Raw genomic sequence first — 19,259 nt, forward strand, 5'->3', positions numbered from 1 at the left:
TTTAATTATTAATTTAATTTGTTTCACATATCACTATATTATAGGTTATTTGGTGATTATTATAACCGAACCAAACTGAACAATTAAATGCTAATTGATTTGGTTATATTTTAAGTGCCAAACCAAATTAAACCGCACTACACCGTCTAGGAGGGCAAATTAGAAGATTCGCCATTAGATTTGGGGTGAAAATGGAAAGGTGAAAAAACTAGTCTCCCACCCCATTTGTCGCCTTTTGGTCCCAAACAAAGGAACTCCTCTCTGCTCGACTCTCTCGCTCCACCACCACCTGCGTCGCGCACGGCCCCCGTACCTCCTCAACCAGACTGCACTGACCCCACAGCTACCCTGACGGTGAAGATTCATCGTCCCAGTCCAAATACCAGAGTTCCAATGTTGTTTATTTACTGTATTACTTGAGTTTTCTCAATCTTGTCCGTCTTCCTTGATCATTCTACTGCCGCTTCCACGATGGCGAAGAAGTATGTGACAACAGAGAATGCGCCCCTCTCTCAGTTCGGTGTATTGGTAGCGCAATTGGAGTCCATAGTCGCCTCAGCATCCCATAAGCCTCAGGAGCCACTTCTATGTTTCGATCTCCTCTCCGATCTCATATCCGCCATTAACGAAGAGCCCAAGGTCCCTCTCACTTCATTGTCTTTCCACTTTTACTCAGTTTTTAGTACATTCTATTCTGCATCCGAATTGGGATTTGATTTGGTATATATCTACTAAGTAGAGCATCCTTGGGAATTAGACTTGATATTTTCCTTCCTTGTTTGCCCATGGTACTGGCTGACTGATGAGTCCGCATCTTGATTTGATTGATTAGATCCTGAATTCTTGTAAATAGTTTTCAAATTGTAGGGGCCGAGTTATACATATCATCACTTGGATTGATTAGATCTTTAGTACATTATAGTATTTGTTCTGACTAATGGATAAATTTCTGTACGTGTAAACTGTTAACGGTTGGTGTTGAATTGATGACTTGCAGGAATCCATTTTGTTGTGGCAAAGGAGATGCGAGGACGCATTATATTCCTTGCTTACTCTTGGTGCTCGGCGACCTGTCCGCCATCTGGCTTCAGTTGCTATGGCGAGGGTTATATCTAAGGGAGATGGCATTTCCATATACTCTCGAGCAAGCAGTCTCCAAGGCTTTCTTTCTGATGGAAGGAGGAATGAACCACAAAAAGTTGCTGGTTAGTCGAAATGACCGGACCTATTAATGTATTCCACTTTTATGTGCATTTTGTGTAAACTGGTAATGTACCTCTTCAGTACATAGGTTATATGGTCTAACTCCTAACCACTGTTTCTATTTGTTTATATATAGTTTAACTCAGGCATTTTCCTGATTTAGTGCATTTAACATTTTCCGTTTTCTGTTTTGTGCGTGTGTGTGTGTTTTGTTTTAACATTAATAATTATCATTTCAAATACTATGATGTAGGTGCTGCACAGTGCTTAGGAGAATTATATAGACATTTTGGGAGGCGAATCACATCGGGTTTACTTGAAACGACTATCATTGCCACGAAACTTTTCAAGTTTAATGAGGTAGTTTCATCGTATCTGTAATTTTTGCTCTAATATTTTTAGCTTTTTTCCTTTTATTGGTATAAAATTTTCAGTAAACTTTCATTATGAAAGAAGTGGAAAGGGATGAAGTGTCTTTGTCATTTTCTGTACCGAGTGAACAATGCTTTTAGGAACTCTATGTTCACACTGACATTTTTACTGCTTCTACTAGTAAAGGACCCTATGGTCATTCCTAAATAGTTGGGAAGTACTAGTCAAGACTCAACATACTTTGAAATAAGCATTCTCCCCCAAGTATTCCGTAGGCATGCCATATGATTGAATATTGAATATATTTTATGTTTTCTTTTTTGGGTTCTTGATTTTTCTTGTTTGTTGCACCTCTAAGTTGAACTGCATGTAACTCAGGAATTTGTGAGACAAGAAGCTTTATACATGCTTCAAAATGCTTTGGAAGGCTCTGGTGGAAACGCAGCGGCTTCAGCATATACAGAGGCATTTCGTCTCATCATGCGGTTTGCAGTTGGTGATAAATCATTTCTTGTTAGAATTGCTGCTGCAAGATGTCTGAAGGCATTTGCCATTATTGGAGGACCTGGTCTAGGGGTGGGAGAGCTAGACAGTTCAGCTTCTTATTGTGTCAAGGTAGATGCTTTTCATTGCCAAGTTTTCCTGGTTGGTCTTGTACTTTTTGAGTGTTTCATATTTCAGTCTTAAACTTACCCATTTGGCCGGTGCTTATAGTAGGCCCTTGAGGATCCTGTTTCTTCTGTCCGTGATGCATTTGCTGAAGCATTGGGTTCGTTGCTTGCTCTTGGAATGAATCCTCATGCACAGGTTTGCATATGTTTCTGTGATATTTTTCCTTATCTCTTCGAAGTTTCATCTAACTAGGTCACCAGCCTAACCGTAATATGTTACATTGCTCCTAGGTTCAACCAAGGGGGAAAGGACCTTTCCCTCCAGCAAAGAAACTGGAAGGTGGTTTGCATAGACATTTAGCTTTGCCTTTCACAAAAGGTATTTTTGTAGTTTTCCTGCTAGTGTGGGTGCCCTTACATTAAGACTTTTCCTGCTACTGAATTTGAAAGATGTTCATAATTCATGGCATTAGTGAAACTAAAAGTTTCCAATGTGTAGTTGGAGCTCGGTCAAAGGACGTGCGAGTTGGCATAACCTTGTCTTGGGTATTCTTTTTACAGGTAGATGCTGATATTGACTTCCTCTCCTTTTTCTTTCCCCTCTCCTTTTGTTGTTCTGGTGAATCCTGAGTTGAATTCCATGGACCAAAACCATCTTGAATACGGATAATTTATTTGACAAGAAAGTGTTATCCATTTAACAATATTTCTGCCGTTAATTTGGTTTCACTGCATTTAACGTCTGTTTTGTATGGTGTTCCCTAAACCAGTCTGCCCCCTAGGCTGGAAAGGAGCATGCAGTTATTTTACATTTTGGCCTGAGTAGCAGTGCTTATTTATTATTGGATTGTATATTGCAGGCGATTCGTCTAAAATACATGCATCCAGATAGTGAGCTACAAAACTATGCAATTCAGGTTATGGAAATGCTTTGTTCCGATAATTCTGTTGATGCCCATGCACTGGTATTCTTCTACAAATTCATGGCCTTCAAGTCTTTCTTCTTTTATTCAATATGGCCTTCAACTCTTTAATATAATATGTATTCTCTTTTAAGCTCTGTTTTTGTAAAAAGAATTGATAAATTTTAGTTTCTCAAAAAAAAAAAAAAAAAAAAGCTTAGAGGCTACATTCTTTGCACGAGTTCAATTACAGGTTGCTTTATGCCGCCAGCATGAACAATGTGATATATTTTCTTTAGCACTTTTGAGAAATAAATACTGGTGCATGTCTAGATATTCTGGAATTTGAAGGATGAAAGTACACTCCGATTCCAAGGCTGTGATGCTATTTTTTCTTTAGTTGCTGAATAAGGATGAACTTATCAGTATAAGAAGCAGTACAAGTTTGATGCATCATGCATTTAAAAATAAGACGGTTGCTCCATTATGTACATGACCCAGCTTTTTATTACCTAAATCTGATGGATCCATAATATGAGTTACTGTAACAACTTCATTGATTGCTAATGTTGTCATGAATCATCTTGTTCTTTAATTTAAAGAACTGACCATTATCCCTCATTTACTCAAGGCTTGTGTGCTCTATATCCTTCGTGTTGGTGTTACTGATCAAATGGCAGAGCCTACGCAAAGGAGTTTTTTGGGTTTTCTTGGGAATCAGGTTATCTAAATTATTTCCTGTTTTGTTGTCATGGAGGTGTTCTTTCAATTAAATCTTCTGATGGTTACCTGTTGTTCTGTGCTATCCTTTGGTAATTGAATGTTTTTATGAAACTTGCAGCTTATGTCTCTAGATGCCAGTCCTTCCATGAAAATTGCCGCCCTACGTACTGCATCATATACCCTGAAAACGCTGGGAGAGGTAAGTGTCTCTTCAATGATATAATAATCAATTCTTATTTTTAACTTTTGTATGGTTGTAATGTTATTTACATATTGATCTCCTGAGGAATTATTCCATTTAAATATTAATATGGTATGTTCACATTATCAGTTATATCTTGAACATTTTTCTTGCTGATTGACATCATAGAATGGAAGAACACCGTGATGTTTGTTGTTCCTCTTGTAGTTAATTGGGAAGCTGTGTTTGCTCCATCAATTTGCAGGTTCCAGTTGATTTCAAGGAAGTTCTTGACAACACTGTTGTTGCAGCAGTATCTCATTCTTCACAACTTGTAAGCTCTGATTTCTTTCTTATTTGAAGGCAAAGGTCTTTATAACAACAACAACCAAGCCTTATCCCACTAATAAGTGGGGTCGGTTGTTTGATAGATTAAAATTATTATTCTCCTTTCATCGATATGATATCTCTTAGTTGAAGTTTAATTGATAATCTTTGGTCAGGTTCGAATTGAGGCTGCTTTGACATTACGTGCCCTGGCTGAGGTTGATCCCACCTGTGTTGGTGGTTTAATTTCTTATGGAGTGACCATGCTAAATGCTTTGAGAGAAAATGTGGCATATGAGAAGGTGCGATGCAATGTTGACTATTATGTCTTTTCGACTTCATTTTATTGATTTCTGGTCAATTTATTTGTCTTATGATAATGTATGTAGCTTGTTTATTCATTTGCAAGTTTTGAAAGTTTTTGTTGGTGGTAGTAGTAGCTATTGTTGCTTGTTTGTTTTGTTTTGTTTTGTTTTGTTTTGTTCTGTTCTGTTTTTGTTTGTTCTTTCACCAGCATGCCTATGTCAGTCATAGTGCCTTATCAAACTAGTCCTGTTTATTTTGATGGTAACTGCCTGGAGTTTTTCTCTTCCTGTATTCTGCTTTCCGGTCGTGGCTTCATATTATAGCTGTTACATGTTCTTTTTGCCCATGCCACGGTATTTCATACCACAGTGTTTCATATTCTAGCTGGTTAGTCAGCTGAGCTGGTGGTACCTCTTTCGGTTGACGCTTCTACATATAGTCTCCCACATAAATCACTTGTTGCCATGTTTTGTTGGTCCTTCTCATGAAGCATCCAACTTTTCGCAATTTCTTTTTTGAAGTATCAATGTTTTCAGAGCACAGTTTAAAGTTAGCAAACCACTTTTAGGAATCTTGGGCCAGTGGAATAATGACAAACTTTTCAGTGTCATTTCTGTTTGTCGATTGTAAGCATGCTTTGGAATGTGTCCTATTAACTATGGCATCTGTTAAGTAAATTGCTCTTATTTATGTTTCTCAGGGGAGCACTTTGCAATTAGAGCTTGATTCTTTGCATGGACAGGCTACTGTCTTGGCAGCTCTGGTGTCCATTTCCCCAAAATTACCTCTCGGTTTTCCTGCCAGGTAAAGATGTCATCTTATTTTGTGTGTCCACAAGGAACAAATAAGAATTAGATATCTATAGGAGATACCCAGTCATTGGTTCTGTGGCTTAGCTGTAATAGAAGCCTTCTTATTCCCAAGAAACAGAAGTAGATACGTTGGCTATTTATCACCTTTTTTCTTAGTATCACTTGTTGGAGCAGTTTTGTACTTTTTGTTTCCTTATCTTTAATTTGTTTTCTTCATGTCATATGTACTGCTGGGGGCCTTTGAATTCCACCGTTTCATATTTGGCGTAGATTTTTATTGTTCTGGTCATTGTTACATTCAACCTATTTTTTTTCCTGTCACTGTGAACTGTTGGTTTTTTAAAGCTAGTTTTTACGTGTTGCTATCCCAGATTGCCCAGGTCAATCCTTGAAGTTTCAAAGAAGATGTTGAATGAATCTAGTCGGAACCCTATGGCAGCTACAATTGAAAAAGAAGCTGGTTGGTTACTTTTGTCATCCCTGTTAGCTTCTATGCCAAAGGAGGTAGAAGATCATCCCTGTATCTTTTAATTTTCTTCACTAGGCAATATTCAGTTCAGTCATGTCATCGATTCCATTAGATATCCTAATCTACTTTTACCTTTCAAGTCACAGGTCAAGGAGCTTGTATTATTGAATTAAAAGATATACTATTTGTATGTTAAGGGGATTTTCTTCATGCATGCAGGAACTTGAAGACCAGGTTTTTGATATTCTTTCCTTGTGGGCTTCCCTCTTTACTGGAAATCCAGATGATGAAACCAACCAAACTGGAGATTTGACGAGTAGGATACGGTTAGTATGTATTGTATAATTTCTGTATACTGGCTTATGTCCTCATATTCCAAACTCTCTCAGTTTACTGCACTTTCCTGCTTCTGTCTTTAAACTTTTGAGATTCTCAAGGTATTTAATGCATTAGCCATTGCAGTACGATTGAACTATCTGATACAAGTAGGGCTAGGGTGTACATGACTAATTTCTTTTTCAGCGGTTAACAATTTCATCTTGTTGCCTTGTAGCATGTGGTCTGCTGCAGTTGATGCACTTACTGCATTTTTAAGATGCTTTCTTTCTCCTAATGATGGGAATAACGGGATTTTCCTTCAACCTGTACTTGTATACCTGAGTAGGTAAGTTCGTTTTATCTCAATTTTGTTCTCTAATTTGTCCAATTTATGGTTGGTTCTGGTCGCTGCATGTCTTGCTGTACAAGGACAAGTTTCATATGCTCAGTTTAAATCAGAAGCTGTGTTACTTTTAGATCATGCTCAAAACTATTTTCTAAGATGAGATGGAATGCAGGGCTTTATCGTATATATCGCTGATAGCAGCCAAGCAACTGCCAAATGTGAAGCCTGCTTTGGATATATTTATCATCCGGACATTAATAGCTTACCAGTCTCTTCCTGATCCAACAGCATATAAGAATGACCACCCCATGGTCCTTCAAATTTGCACAAGCCCATTCATGTAAAGTTAGCTGCCTATTATACTGTCGCATTACCTTGCATTTGACTTCTATTTTCTTTCTGTTGTAAATAAAAGGGCATTAGCTCAACTGCCAAGACCTATTTAAATGTTATTTTGTGTCTGACTTGGATTTTTTTCCTTGTTGCTAACATAAAAGAGAGGCTTCTGGATGTGAAGAAAGTACATGCTTGAGGTTTCTGTTAGACAAAAGAGATGCATGGTTGGGTCCCTGGATTCCTGGAAGGTGTCTACCTTTCCACCGGCTTTGTTTTAAACTACTACTGAACATTGTAATTTAATTTTGTCAGAGCTTCAGAGCTTTCAGTCGTTTTCTTTGCTTCTTTTTCAGTTCAGGTGATATTTGTTTATTGTTAATTGTGTTTACTTGTTTATTGTTAATTGTGTTTACTTAGAGATTGGTTTGAAGATGAACTTCGTGCTTTTCAAGGTGGCAAAAACGGCCTTATTCCTTGTGTCTGGGAGAATGAAGTTTGTAGCTTTCCTCAGGTACGGTTTTTTAACTGTTGTAAATCAGATTTGTTTATTTTAGCTTTGCTATGTTGAAGCTATTTAAGTCAGCTCCTGTACTTAATGTTTATAGAGACATCCTTCTGTCAATACTGATAGTTACTTTTTAAACTTGCTTATGAAGCCGGAACCAGTAAACAAGACATTGGTGAACCAGATGCTCCTCTGCTTTGGCGTCTTGTTTGCCTCTCAGGTACGGAAACTTTGTCATATTTGGACTTCTCTTACAAGTGACTGGTTGGTCGTTGACATCAGTTGGAACTAACATCCCAGGATAGTGGGGGGATGCTGTCACTTCTTGGAATGATTGAGCAGTGCCTGAAAGCTGGAAAAAAGCAACCATGGCATGCAGCGAGCATAACCAATATATGTGTGGGGTTACTTTCTGGATTTAAGGTGCTGGTTTTACTTTTCTTATCTACTATATCTTGTTTTGCAATGTCTGGCATTAAAATTCATGTTTAAATGCTTTCCTCAGGCTTTGCTTTCCTTGCGTCCCCAGCCATTATCACTTGAGATACTAAATTCCGCACAGGCGATATTTCAGGTGCCTAATTTAATAAAGATGGATATGTTATTGGTCAGGAAGTGTGGTGCTCACACACCATCCGTACTGACATTTGTTGTCCTAATTTAACAGAGCATTCTGGCAGAGGGAGACATCTGTCCATCACAACGTAGGGCTTCATCAGAATGTCTTGGTCTTTTAGCTCGTCTTGGAAACGATATCTTTACAGCAAGAATGGTCAGTTTTGTTCTTCGAATTTCTGTCATGTTGCTGACTGTGCAGCTTTCCTTTTCTCTCTCTCCCTTTGACCACGTCTTTCCTTCCCACTCTGATTCATTGTTTGGGTGTCAAACAGACTAGATCTCTGCTTGGTGACCTAACTGGGGCAACAGATTCAAACTATGCTGGATCAATTGCTTTTGCTCTTGGCTGCATTCATCGCAGGTGACATATTGAAATTCCTTTTAAGTTCGTTTTATGAATATTTACAGGAATATTCTGAGTTGGTACTCTTAAATATTAAGTCTTAATCTTAAGTAGCATATAGAGAAGTCTATTCTATTGCTTTCTTTTGCAACCTCTTTCTATGAAGCAGATACATGCCTGAAGGTGGGTGTCGTTGTATCACACTTGCATTGCACCTCCCTTGGTGCTATTAAATTTGAAAGTTACCTCAGAATGCGAGTCACAACTCATGAGCCATTTGCAGTTGATATATAGTTCATATCCGGGGGAGACAATTGTGATAATCACTTGAGTTAGGTCTATATATATGTACACTAAAACTATTGTTTGTTTATCACATCACATGCAGATTTTAGGGTGAGTTGTTTTCTTGTGTCCTACCATTACCTGATATCTTTGCCAATCCTTTTTTTTCCTTTGATTTTTAAATTTTCAATAAGTGATCCTTTTGATGGTGAACTAGATATCTTAAGTAGAAGTTATACTTTTTCTCACTGTCCTTACATATTATGCCTGCAGTGCAGGAGGCATGGCATTGTCAACTTTAGTGCCTTCAACTGTGAGCTCAATCTCGTTGCTTTCTAAAAGTTCAATAGCTGGTTTACAGATATGGTCTTTGCATGGGCTTCTGTTGACCATTGAAGCTGCTGGCTTGTCCTTTGTATCTCAAGTCCAGGTAACTCATGTTTTTAATTGTTGTATGTGTTAAAGTAATGCTATTTACATTGGCATAAACTGAATACATTTTTGGCAATAGAAGGAAAGAAATTTGCAACTGTTGTGGTATCTTTTTATGTTAGATTCTGTTCAGCGGTCTCTTGAGATGGTATTATTTTTGTTACTAATTGCTTCGTTAACTTGGATAAGTATGTTGTCGTTGATTTAGACCTCGAAGTGATTTTACAGAAACTTTTGGCATGCTTTGACCTTTGTATCTCTGAGGCAACGTGATACTTCGTATTAAAAGTCAAATGTTATGCTGATTAGCTGTTTGTAAACTATCAAAGGTATTGATGGTGAATAAATGACATTTGTTTGAATTACTCTGCTGCCTTGTTTAACTGATACATTTGTGAGTAGTATCGATATGTCTTGTATTGTGTACTGAAAAGTGATTGCCCTTATATGAAGTAGATTAACTGATAGGGTTTTCTTAATCAGTGATAACTAATAGCCTCTAAGTTCTAACTATGTGTATTTTTTGTTAGGTTTTGTTGTTAGAGCAGACTGTCATCTTAGATTTGTACCTCTTAGCAGATGAATTTTTAGTTTGTACTTGACTCAACATGTTCTCTTGTCACATTTCTTCTCTGTAGGCAACACTAGGTCTTGCTCTGGAAATTCTTTTGTCCGAAGAGAATGGATGGGTTGCACTTCAGCAAGGTGTTGGTCGTCTTATAAATGCTATTGTTGCTGTTCTTGGTCCTGAACTTGCCCCTGGCAGTATTTTCTTTTCACGTTGCCAGGTATTATTTTATTATCATAGTTTTCCACTGCCTCTGAGCTTCTGCTGTAATGCTAATATGTTTTATCATGTTTGGAATTGGCATATTTCAGAACATACTGATTAAGTTTAATTTTATTTTTCTTGGTGAAATTTCAACAGACTAACTATCATCTCTTTCCATTCATATTATAGTTAATGACTGATGTCCATTTGTTGATTTTTTTTCAATTTTTATTTTTGTAGTCTGTTGTTTCAGAGATAAGCTCTGGGCAAGAAACAGCAACGATGCTCGAGTATGTATTCCAATTTGTTCAACCCTTGTTTAGTTTTCATGTAATATGTTCTCTTCTGCAATTGTTTGTTTCGGTTTTTTGTTAGAGAATAGAAATTGGCTCCATTCAAAAGCTATTATTGTTGTAGGAGTGTACGCTTTACCCAGCAACTTGTTCTTTTTGCACCACAAGCTGTTTCCGTGCACACCCATGTGCAAACTCTTCTACCTACTTTGGCCTCAAGACAGGTTTTGTTTCTGTGGCTGGTGAAATTCATATGCTTATATATTTCTGCTTCTTTCCATAATATGAAGTTCTACCCTTTTTCCTCTCCTATTTCAAACAGCCAGCATTAAGGCATCTAGCTGTTTCCACTCTACGACATCTGATTGAAAAAGATCCAGTATGCCCTCATGTTATTTTCCGTCTTCAAATAAAAGTCTCATCACGATAAATCATATCATTCATTGATTCTCTATTATACAGGTCTCCATTGTTGTTGAGCAAATAGAGGAGAGGTTATTTCACATGCTGGATGAAGAAACAGATTCTGAGTATTTACTTCACTTTTAGCCTGGTTTCTTGTAGTGTGTTCTTCCCCCATCCCCCGGTTTTTTATGACATTCATTTTTAAGTTTTATAGAGAGAGAGAGAGAGAGAGAGAGAGAGAGAGAGAAGCAAAATAATGTATCTCCCCTTATTTTTATCCTTGTAGGATAGGGGATCTGGTGCGCACCACAATCATGCGATTGCTCTATGCATCATGCCCTTCCTGTCCATCTCAGTGGATATCAATTTGTCGTAATGTGGTAAGCTCCTTTAGTCTGTTTCTTAATCCAGAGTGTCACACGGATAGTAACATTTTGGATGTAAATTTTGAAAGAAAAAAAGTGACGAAAACTATTTGGAATACCTGTATACTTCTATTCATTGAGCTTGGTTTCTTCTTGTTAATAGAATTATAGTACTTTGTAACTCAGTTTATCCCCAATTTTCTTGATTGATAAGCATTTTTTTTTTCTTGATGGAAGAAGACTTTGTATATGCTTATTTATACGCATTAACTGTCTTGTCTTGGAAAGTATAATTACTAATTCAGTGAATTGTCAAAATCTTTCTCAGATTCTTGCCACATCAACGCGAAGAAATGCTGATAGTAGTAGCAGCTTAGAAAATGAATCTTCAAAGGGTACAGAGGGTGACCTAAGTGTAAATTTTGGAGAAGACGATGAGAACATGGTTTCTAGCACCACAGGTGTGCTCCATGGTATTCTGAACAGAGATAAACACCTCAGATACCGAACCAGAGTTTTTGCTGCTGAGTATGTGATGATATTTTCCATGCACTATCTGAATTTATGCATTAAATCTACTGCACAGAGGCACACCCCCAAATGTGCCCAAAGTTCACACATGTTGAAGGCTGCAGCCCGAGTTTGTGTAGGGCATGATTCCACAAGGCAAAAATAGACATTGTATGAAAAAGAAACAAGCAAGTGCAGCAGAAGTGCCTATGATTATTATGTCATGGACCTCAAGAAAAGAATAATCAACGAAGTTTGTGATAGATTTTAAAGTAGCAATTGAAATATCAGATGAAAGAAATTTCATTTAGCATAAAATTAATTTTAGTCTGCATACGGTACGACCCAGAAGAAAGGTGTAAATGTGCATAACCCATGCCTTTAGATACCCTATTGTGTTTGACACGTACCAAGGACAACCCCCCTTTTCCCTTTCAAAGAACTAGTCATGAACTTTTGTCTTAACTTATGCTATTCTTTGTTTAATTGATATAGTAATTTGTTGCTTTGTAGGTGTTTGAGTTACCTACCTAGAGCTGTTGGAAAGAATCCGGCTCATTTTGATCTCTGTACTGCTAGGAGCCAACCTACTAATAGACTGGCCTCTAGTGATTGGCTCGTCCTCCATATACAAGAACTTATAGCTCTTGCATACCAGGTGTGGATGTGAAGTTTGTTTGTTTTTTCTTTTAAATTTTTATTATGTCATATCAAATGCCTGAAATACATGTTAGAGCTGACATTTCTTGTTAATTTTCTTAGATAAGCACGATCCAGTTGGAAAACATGCAGCCAATTGGTGTGGGGCTTCTGAGTACCATTACAGATAAGGTGAGTTTGTATAAGACATGCTATTCTACTAGTTTATATGCTATCGCAGCAGCACCACTTGGTTGGGTAGATTTAGGATTTCTTTGGATATTTTATCTTATTTTTCATTTGTTCATTATGTTTCTTAATTATTAATTGAGGAAAAACCACCTCAGTCCTTTCAATGGAACAAGTGCTACATGTACCCTGTAGGAATAATGGAATATAGAAATTTGCAAATACAGTCCTAAGTCATGCTTGGGCTCCTCAAATCCAAGCCTCGCCTGTACTTTGTTTGGCTTTGTCTTGTTCCTCAATATTAAAGAAAATAGTTCTTATATGTAATTGAATATGATATGTTTCATATGTAGTTCTTAATACCTCTTCTTCACTTCATATTTTCTAATGCATACTTGACTTCTATTTTCATTTTCCCTAAATCTTTGAAATGGAAGTGGTTTCTATTAATTACTACTCCCCTTTCCTGTCTTACTGTCTTTTAATTTATACCCCCATTGGGCTGAGATGGGAGAGCATCCTATTATCCATTCTGTACCATAGCCTATATGTCACTGCTATCTAGTTAGGCAAATTCCTTTGTATAATTTAAATATTTATTTTATTCTTATATCATGTAGTTTGTTTTGTTCATAAAAATTTCTGTCTTGTGATGCTGGGAACAGTTTGAAAAGACACCTGACCCGGAGCTTCCAGGGCACCTTCTACTAGAACAGTATCAGGTATGTCAGAAGTGTTTGTGCTTTTCTTTCACTTGCTTCTATTTTCCTGGACATAGATTTTAAATTGCAAAAAGATGTCCATTATCTCTGTGATAGCTCCTTGGAGGGATTCAACTGAGTTTCAGTTTCTGTTTCTCTTTTATTGGGGGAAATGGGAGGGGTGTTTATAATTGAGGCTGTATGAAATTCAGGCCCAACTCGTATCTGCTGTCCGCACTGCCTTAGACTCGTCCTCTGGCCCTATTCTATTGGAAGCAGGCTTCCAGCTCGCTACGAAGGTTCTCGATAAAGACAACTCTAATTTTATCTTTTCCTAGGTTTCTTCCTATTTTTTTATTTTTTTTTTATTTTTGTGTAACTGACAATGTGAAATCAATTGTCATTACAGATATTGACTAGTGGAATAATTAAGGGCGATCAAATTGCTGTTAAACGCGTATATTCATTAATTTCACGACCATTGAATGAATTTAAGGACCTGTATTATCCTTCATTTGCAGAATGGGTCTCATGCAAGGTATATAAATTTCATTGTTCAACTTTGTTTTTATGTTTTCTTGATTGAAGGAATCCATTTTACGTTTTAAAGGGTAAACTAATTTATTAATTGTAATGTAGATCAAGATAAGACTTCTTGCTGCTCATGCCTCTCTCAAATGTTATACATATGCATTCTTGACGAGACACCATATTGGGGTTCCCGATGAATATCTAGCATTGTTACCATTATTTTCAAAGAGTTCAAGTATGCTTGGGAAGTACTGGATTAGTGTTTTGAAGGATTACAGTTATGTATTCTTGTGCTTGCATCTCAAGACAAAGGTCAGCTAAATGATAGGAAAACTGCTAGCTTTCCTCCTTTGCATTTGTGCTTTGTTTTCACTAATATGAATTTTTTTAATGTTTTTGTGGCTACCATCTTATATTTCTTTCTTCTCATAGTGGAATCCATTTCTTGATGGAATTCAGTCACCTCTGGTATCATCAAAGTTGCAACCTTGCTTAGAAGAATCGTGGCCAGTAATATTGCAGGCAATTGCATTGGATGCAGTTCCTGTGAATATTGAAGAGAACGAGTATTCAAACTCCACTACTCAAAATATATCAAGCAATAACTTATTGTCTGGACATGGCATGGTTAAATTGGAATCCGAAGAATATCAATTTCTTTGGGGATTTGCTCTACTTGTCTTATTTCAGGGCCAATATTCTACCCTTGGTGAACTGAAAAGTCCACTTTATTTCATTAAAGCTAGTAACGGTGGAGATTCAGCTAGTGAAGAGTTATCTTTCCCAGGAATTAAGTTATATGAAATTGCATTGCCGGTTTTCCAGTTTCTGTCGACCAAAAGGTTTGCCAGTGCGGGATTTCTCACTCTGGACATATGCAGAGAACTGCTACAGGTGGCTATCCGTTTCCTTTTCTCTTTCTCTTAGTAACTCCTAAAAGATCTAATGTGTGCATAGGCATCCTGTGAAAAGACCCACATGTTCTCATATGCAGTTTTACGTAGGAAGTGATCATCTTCAATCCAGAAGCGTCTGAATTACTCATTTTACTGCGTTGCAATAATCAAAAGACATTGAAAAAAAAGGACTGTCACAGATAAATTATTAATTGATCTCTTCAAATTCTTGGATCCTTATAGTTCTGCTCATTATTGTTTTCTTTCCTTCTAAAGTGATCATCAAATTTTATTCTGTTTATCAGTTACGATGTAAGGGAGTTAATGAGTTTGCAAGTCAAACAGAATAAGTTGTATTCTCAGCAATAGAAAATCTAGTGCAGCACACATACATTGTACAACTCACATCTTTTAATCAAAAGTCCACCTCCCTTTATATGTTTATAATTAGTAAACATTTCCTAAAGATGCAGCATTACAATGTTGTCAGTGTGGTGCAATATGGTAGATTGATTTAAGAGTTAATTGATTTCTATTCATTATTTGTGCTGTTGAGTTACTCATGAAGCCATATGCTTCTTAACATTGAAATAAGTTTTTGTTAAGAGAAAGTAGACGCCAACTCTGTGTCATCGTTGCAAATTCTATAATTAAGAAAAGTTTTGGAATATCAATATGACAGTGGTATCTGACATGTCACTTACGTGTTCCCTGTCTGTTTCTTTTGAATTGTGCAGTCACCAGTTTTGGTCTTCTAATATTATACAGGGCACCTGTTAACTTTGATATTTGTGTAGTAATTCTTTTTTCATATTTGACTGATGCAGGTTTTCTCATATTCTATGTGCATGGATAATTCCTGGGATAGTCTTTCAGCGTCTGTTATATCACAGGTAATAAAAAAAGTCTTCTTAGATAATTTAAGGCGTTTTTAGTATTATGATGAGTATCTATGCTGCTTCACAATTGATTTTTCATATTCTAAGACAATACATGTGATGAAGTTCTTACCAATTAATTGAGGCTGAATTATCTTTGGATTGTGAGTTGTTACTTTCAGAATCTTATGATGTTTTTGTTCAATTACTACTTACTATTCCAGTTCCTTTGGTACCATCCACCTGCAGGCCGCAACAGCCAACATGCCTTTTTACACTCCTACTGATATGTCTAAGAACGATTTGCACTTTGCTAAACTTAAGCTCTTTCTATAAAAGTGTGTATGTGGATCTGCAGAACAATAAGTTGATCTGCAGAATCATAAGTTGCTTTTTATTTACTTTTATATATATATATATATATTTTTTTTTTTTATTTTAGTGCGCTGGCTTGGTAGGAATCATATCCTTTAATAAAGTTGGCTGCATATTTATGTGTTTAGAAAATTGTGGCCAGAGATTCCTAGTTGTAATGTCAAAAAGATTTCTGTCTGTAAAGACCTTATAAGAGACTAGTTCTGTGTGTGTAATGTGTCAGTCACAGATTCTGAATTTTGGTTTTATTTTGATTCATTCAAAAGTGAAGAACTTCCCTGAATCTTTTCATGAAGTGGACAACTTTACCTATTTGGCCAGGGAACCTTCCATTTACAGGCCGTATAAGAGATTAGTTCTGTGTGTGTATTGTCTTTGTCACAGATTCTGAATTGGTGTTTTATTTTAATTCTTTCAATAGATTGTGAAGAACTGCCCTGAATCTTTTTATGAAGTGGACAACTTTGCTTATTTGGCAATGGAACTTTGTTTGGCTTATCTTTACAAAGTATTTCAAGGGTACTGGAATCTATCAATCTACGCACTTATTTTTACTTTTTTATTTTAAACTTCTGATATCACCCTCAATCAGCTGAATGTTCATCCCTTTTGTGTTCAGTAGTAAGGCAATTTCTCTGGACAAACCGTCAGAGGATTTGATATCCACATTATTTATCACTGCAGAAACACTTGTAAACTGTTTTCAACCAAAGGTCAGTCAGGTGTATCCATTGTTATAAGTTTGAATGGGAATGATTTCTAAGTTCTACAATTGCCATGCACTTTTTCGTAACTGTGTTTTTTACAGAATTCTTAACAACTGTGTTAATCACTAATTTTCATCTTTTCACTGAACTGCATGTTTTGGCTCGCAGACACAACTAGTCTCTGCGGCATTGGCGTTTCTTTTAATTGGTTACAAGGGAATCAGAGAAGCCTCGACTGAGTTTTATTTCTCCAAGGTGGACAAATTTTTCAAGTGCACAAGTCTATTATTGAAAAGATTTATTGATGGTGAGCATTGTAATAATGAAACTGATCTGACCAGTCTATTTATCTAATCTGATCAAAAACCAAAATTCTTCCATAGCCTCCATTTTCATTGTTGTCAATTTACTTTCCAACTAATTCCTACACATCTACATCCATTTGAGGCCTTTTTTCCTTCTATATTCATGTCAAAGACTATGCCAAATTTTTTTAATAAAACAGTGGCTTCTGATTAATAAAATAGGCTAAACAGAATTCATTTCGCAGATAAATCCGGTGTTGGTGAAGATGGTCTTCTTCATATGCAAAAGTTATTGGGAACTTGTCTGAATGTGATGACTGATTTGACCGAGGATTGCATTAAGTCCATTCATCTGCAGGAAAATAAGAGATCCGACTTGCACATACTACTGCAAAGAAAGCTTGCTTTCTCTATTGAACAAACTATATCATTTGCCAAGTTGGGTTATGAAATGGATTATCTTGATGAGAATAGAGATGGTGACTCCGTCTATTATCCTATGTTTAAATACTGCACAAAATGTGTTCAAACTGTACTTAGCGATTCAAATGTTCAGGTACGTTCATATGCATTCTTTGTACTTTTATGGTCATTTTTACCAAGAATGTCAAAACTTCATATAATTTTTTTTCTATTGTGCACAGGTTCAATCAATTGGGTTACAATTGCTAAAAAGTTTGGTACAGAAAACCCCAAATGCGGAAGGCAACAATTTTTTAATGCTTTTTGTTGGGGAGCTTACAGCAGATTTTTTTGTGATAATCCAGAATGCTTTAAAGGTGTTTCAGACTATCCTTTTAGATAATTATAATCCCGTTTCCCATTTAGTCTCTGGTATTTGTCTTTCTGAAGGTCTTTTGTTGACAGAAACCTGTAACTGAAAAATCAGCAACTGTTGCTGGCGAATGCTTAAGACTCTTAGTAGTGCTGCAAACACTTTCAAAACCTAGTGAATGCCAGAGAGGTTTTATGAATTTACTCCTGGAAGCCGTAGTCGTGGTTTTCAAGGCTTCAGAGGAAGGTTCTTCACTGGTAATAAAATAAGCAGCCTCTACAGCCTTTAAAATTCAAACTGCCTTCTTATCACTTGTTTGACTGATGGTTTTCCAATCATGCATCATTGGCAGGAAGTCAATACATTAAGAAGCACTGCTGTAAGGCTTGTTTCTCATCTTGCTCAGCTTCCTTCCTCAGCAGTTCACTTCAAGGATGTATTGCTGTCTATGCCTGTAACACATCGACAGCAACTACAGGTGTCTTTTCCTTTTCCTTTTCTTTGTTGGGTGCACTTGCTTTTGCAGATTGAAGAATGGTATTCTATGCCGTTGTATTGGATATGTCTTGCAAAAGTATTTTGCTCGTGTTGGAACTAACTGGAAGACTTGGGAGTTGTAGGCTCAACTTTTTATGGACGCTTACAAACAGAATTTAAATGGAATCCCTTTGTGTCGTTTCAGGGGTTCATCCGTGCGTCTGTGACTCAAGAGCATAATGCAACAGAGCTGAAGCCCACAACTCCGTCCTTAGAGATAAAATTACCGGTTCCAAAAGAGGCAAGCAAAGAGAAACCTCTGCCATCAGCCACCACAGCGCATTCTGTTTCTGATGAACAAGAAATCGAAGAGGAAGAAGAGGATGAAGATGATTGGGATGCTTTCCAGTCTTTTCCTGCCGCTTTAAATGCAGCTGAAAGTGAACCGAAAGTAGAAAGCAGAGTGGAAGAACCTGACTTGGAAGTGAATACGCAGAGTGATTGCACTCATGGAGAATCTATTCTGCAACCTCCCAACAACGTGGATGCAGTCAACGATACAGACCATCACGAGGCTGGTGAAAGGGAGGTGATATTAGATGCCCCTGATGGCCTAAAATCCCCACAGGGTAACCCACCAACCAACAATACTGAGGCAGAAGAACCCCGTGATCTCCAAACTAATAGCGGTATTATCGGGCCAAACGATGATCGGCATTTGATGAGAGACGAGGAAGTGGTTTCCAGACAAGAAGGAAGGGCAGCAGGGTTGAACCAAGTGACGACTGAGCATTTGGCATCTGAACTTGATCATCCTAGTGAAGATGCTGAAGCATCAGTTGAGATGAATTTAGGGCATCATGTGCAGGAGAAAAAAGAGAAGCGTGATGATAAAGCAGGGCAGGTATCATCAGATCCTCTGCCACTTGATGAGGAAGTATGTGATAAAAGAGAAGACAAGGAAGAAGCAGCTTCCGAAAAGTCTCGCCTCGAGCAGTCTGGTTAAAGATTCATCGGAAACCTAGACGGATGACGGATGGCGCTACGTTAAATTGAGAATTGTAGTACTCTTCTTTAAGTTAACAACAGTATTGATGTTATGGTCATTTTAATGAATCATAGAAACAAAAATTATGGTATGATGAGTGAAATCAGAACCCTACCCTTCTCACAAGTTACAACACCATTGCCTATTGGCTATTCGTCTGCCCTTGTATTATTATTTCATTTCCCTTGTGGGTCTTAATCAAACAATGATTTCCTCATAACCGTCTGGCCATCTTACCGGTAATCTCTACAAGAACAAACTCCAAGCAGCTCTCGTACTATGAATGGTATTGAATCATCAGCGA

General features: G+C 37.2%; 1 protein-coding gene across 4 annotated transcripts; it reads left to right on the forward strand.

The window, feature by feature from the left end:
- The first annotated feature begins 156 nt into the window (after positions 1-156).
- LOC103453872 (protein SWEETIE) lies at positions 157-19,046 on the forward strand. 4 transcript variants are annotated; one of them, XM_008393454.4, is made up of 48 exons: positions 157-639; positions 998-1,205; positions 1,457-1,563; positions 1,954-2,190; positions 2,293-2,382; positions 2,478-2,565; positions 2,686-2,747; positions 3,047-3,151; positions 3,720-3,809; positions 3,930-4,010; positions 4,258-4,326; positions 4,496-4,621; positions 5,326-5,429; positions 5,809-5,941; positions 6,126-6,232; positions 6,460-6,570; positions 6,743-6,910; positions 7,068-7,154; positions 7,324-7,417; positions 7,563-7,631; positions 7,712-7,834; positions 7,917-7,985; positions 8,079-8,183; positions 8,302-8,390; positions 8,931-9,087; positions 9,728-9,877; positions 10,102-10,151; positions 10,279-10,378; positions 10,477-10,533; positions 10,617-10,684; positions 10,846-10,939; positions 11,253-11,452; positions 11,948-12,092; positions 12,197-12,265; positions 12,928-12,984; positions 13,176-13,262; positions 13,373-13,501; positions 13,603-13,806; positions 13,927-14,388; positions 15,218-15,283; positions 16,065-16,162; positions 16,263-16,356; positions 16,519-16,657; positions 16,901-17,211; positions 17,300-17,434; positions 17,523-17,687; positions 17,783-17,908; positions 18,113-19,046. In XM_008393454.4, exons 1-48 carry the CDS (start codon positions 472-474, stop codon positions 18,911-18,913), a joined length of 6,654 nt encoding a protein of 2,217 aa, XP_008391676.3. In that variant the 5' UTR covers positions 157-471; the 3' UTR covers positions 18,914-19,046. The 4 variants fall into 4 exon arrangements, with proteins under 4 accessions (XP_008391676.3, XP_070668674.1, XP_070668675.1 ...); XM_070812573.1 differs by having other exon boundaries at positions 16,266-16,356; XM_070812574.1 differs by having other exon boundaries at positions 13,954-14,388.
- Positions 19,047-19,259: the final 213 nt, after the last annotated feature.

Source organism: Malus domestica, chromosome 14, assembly GCF_042453785.1.
Source record: "Malus domestica chromosome 14, GDT2T_hap1".
NCBI lineage: Eukaryota > Viridiplantae > Streptophyta > Magnoliopsida > Rosales > Rosaceae > Malus > Malus domestica.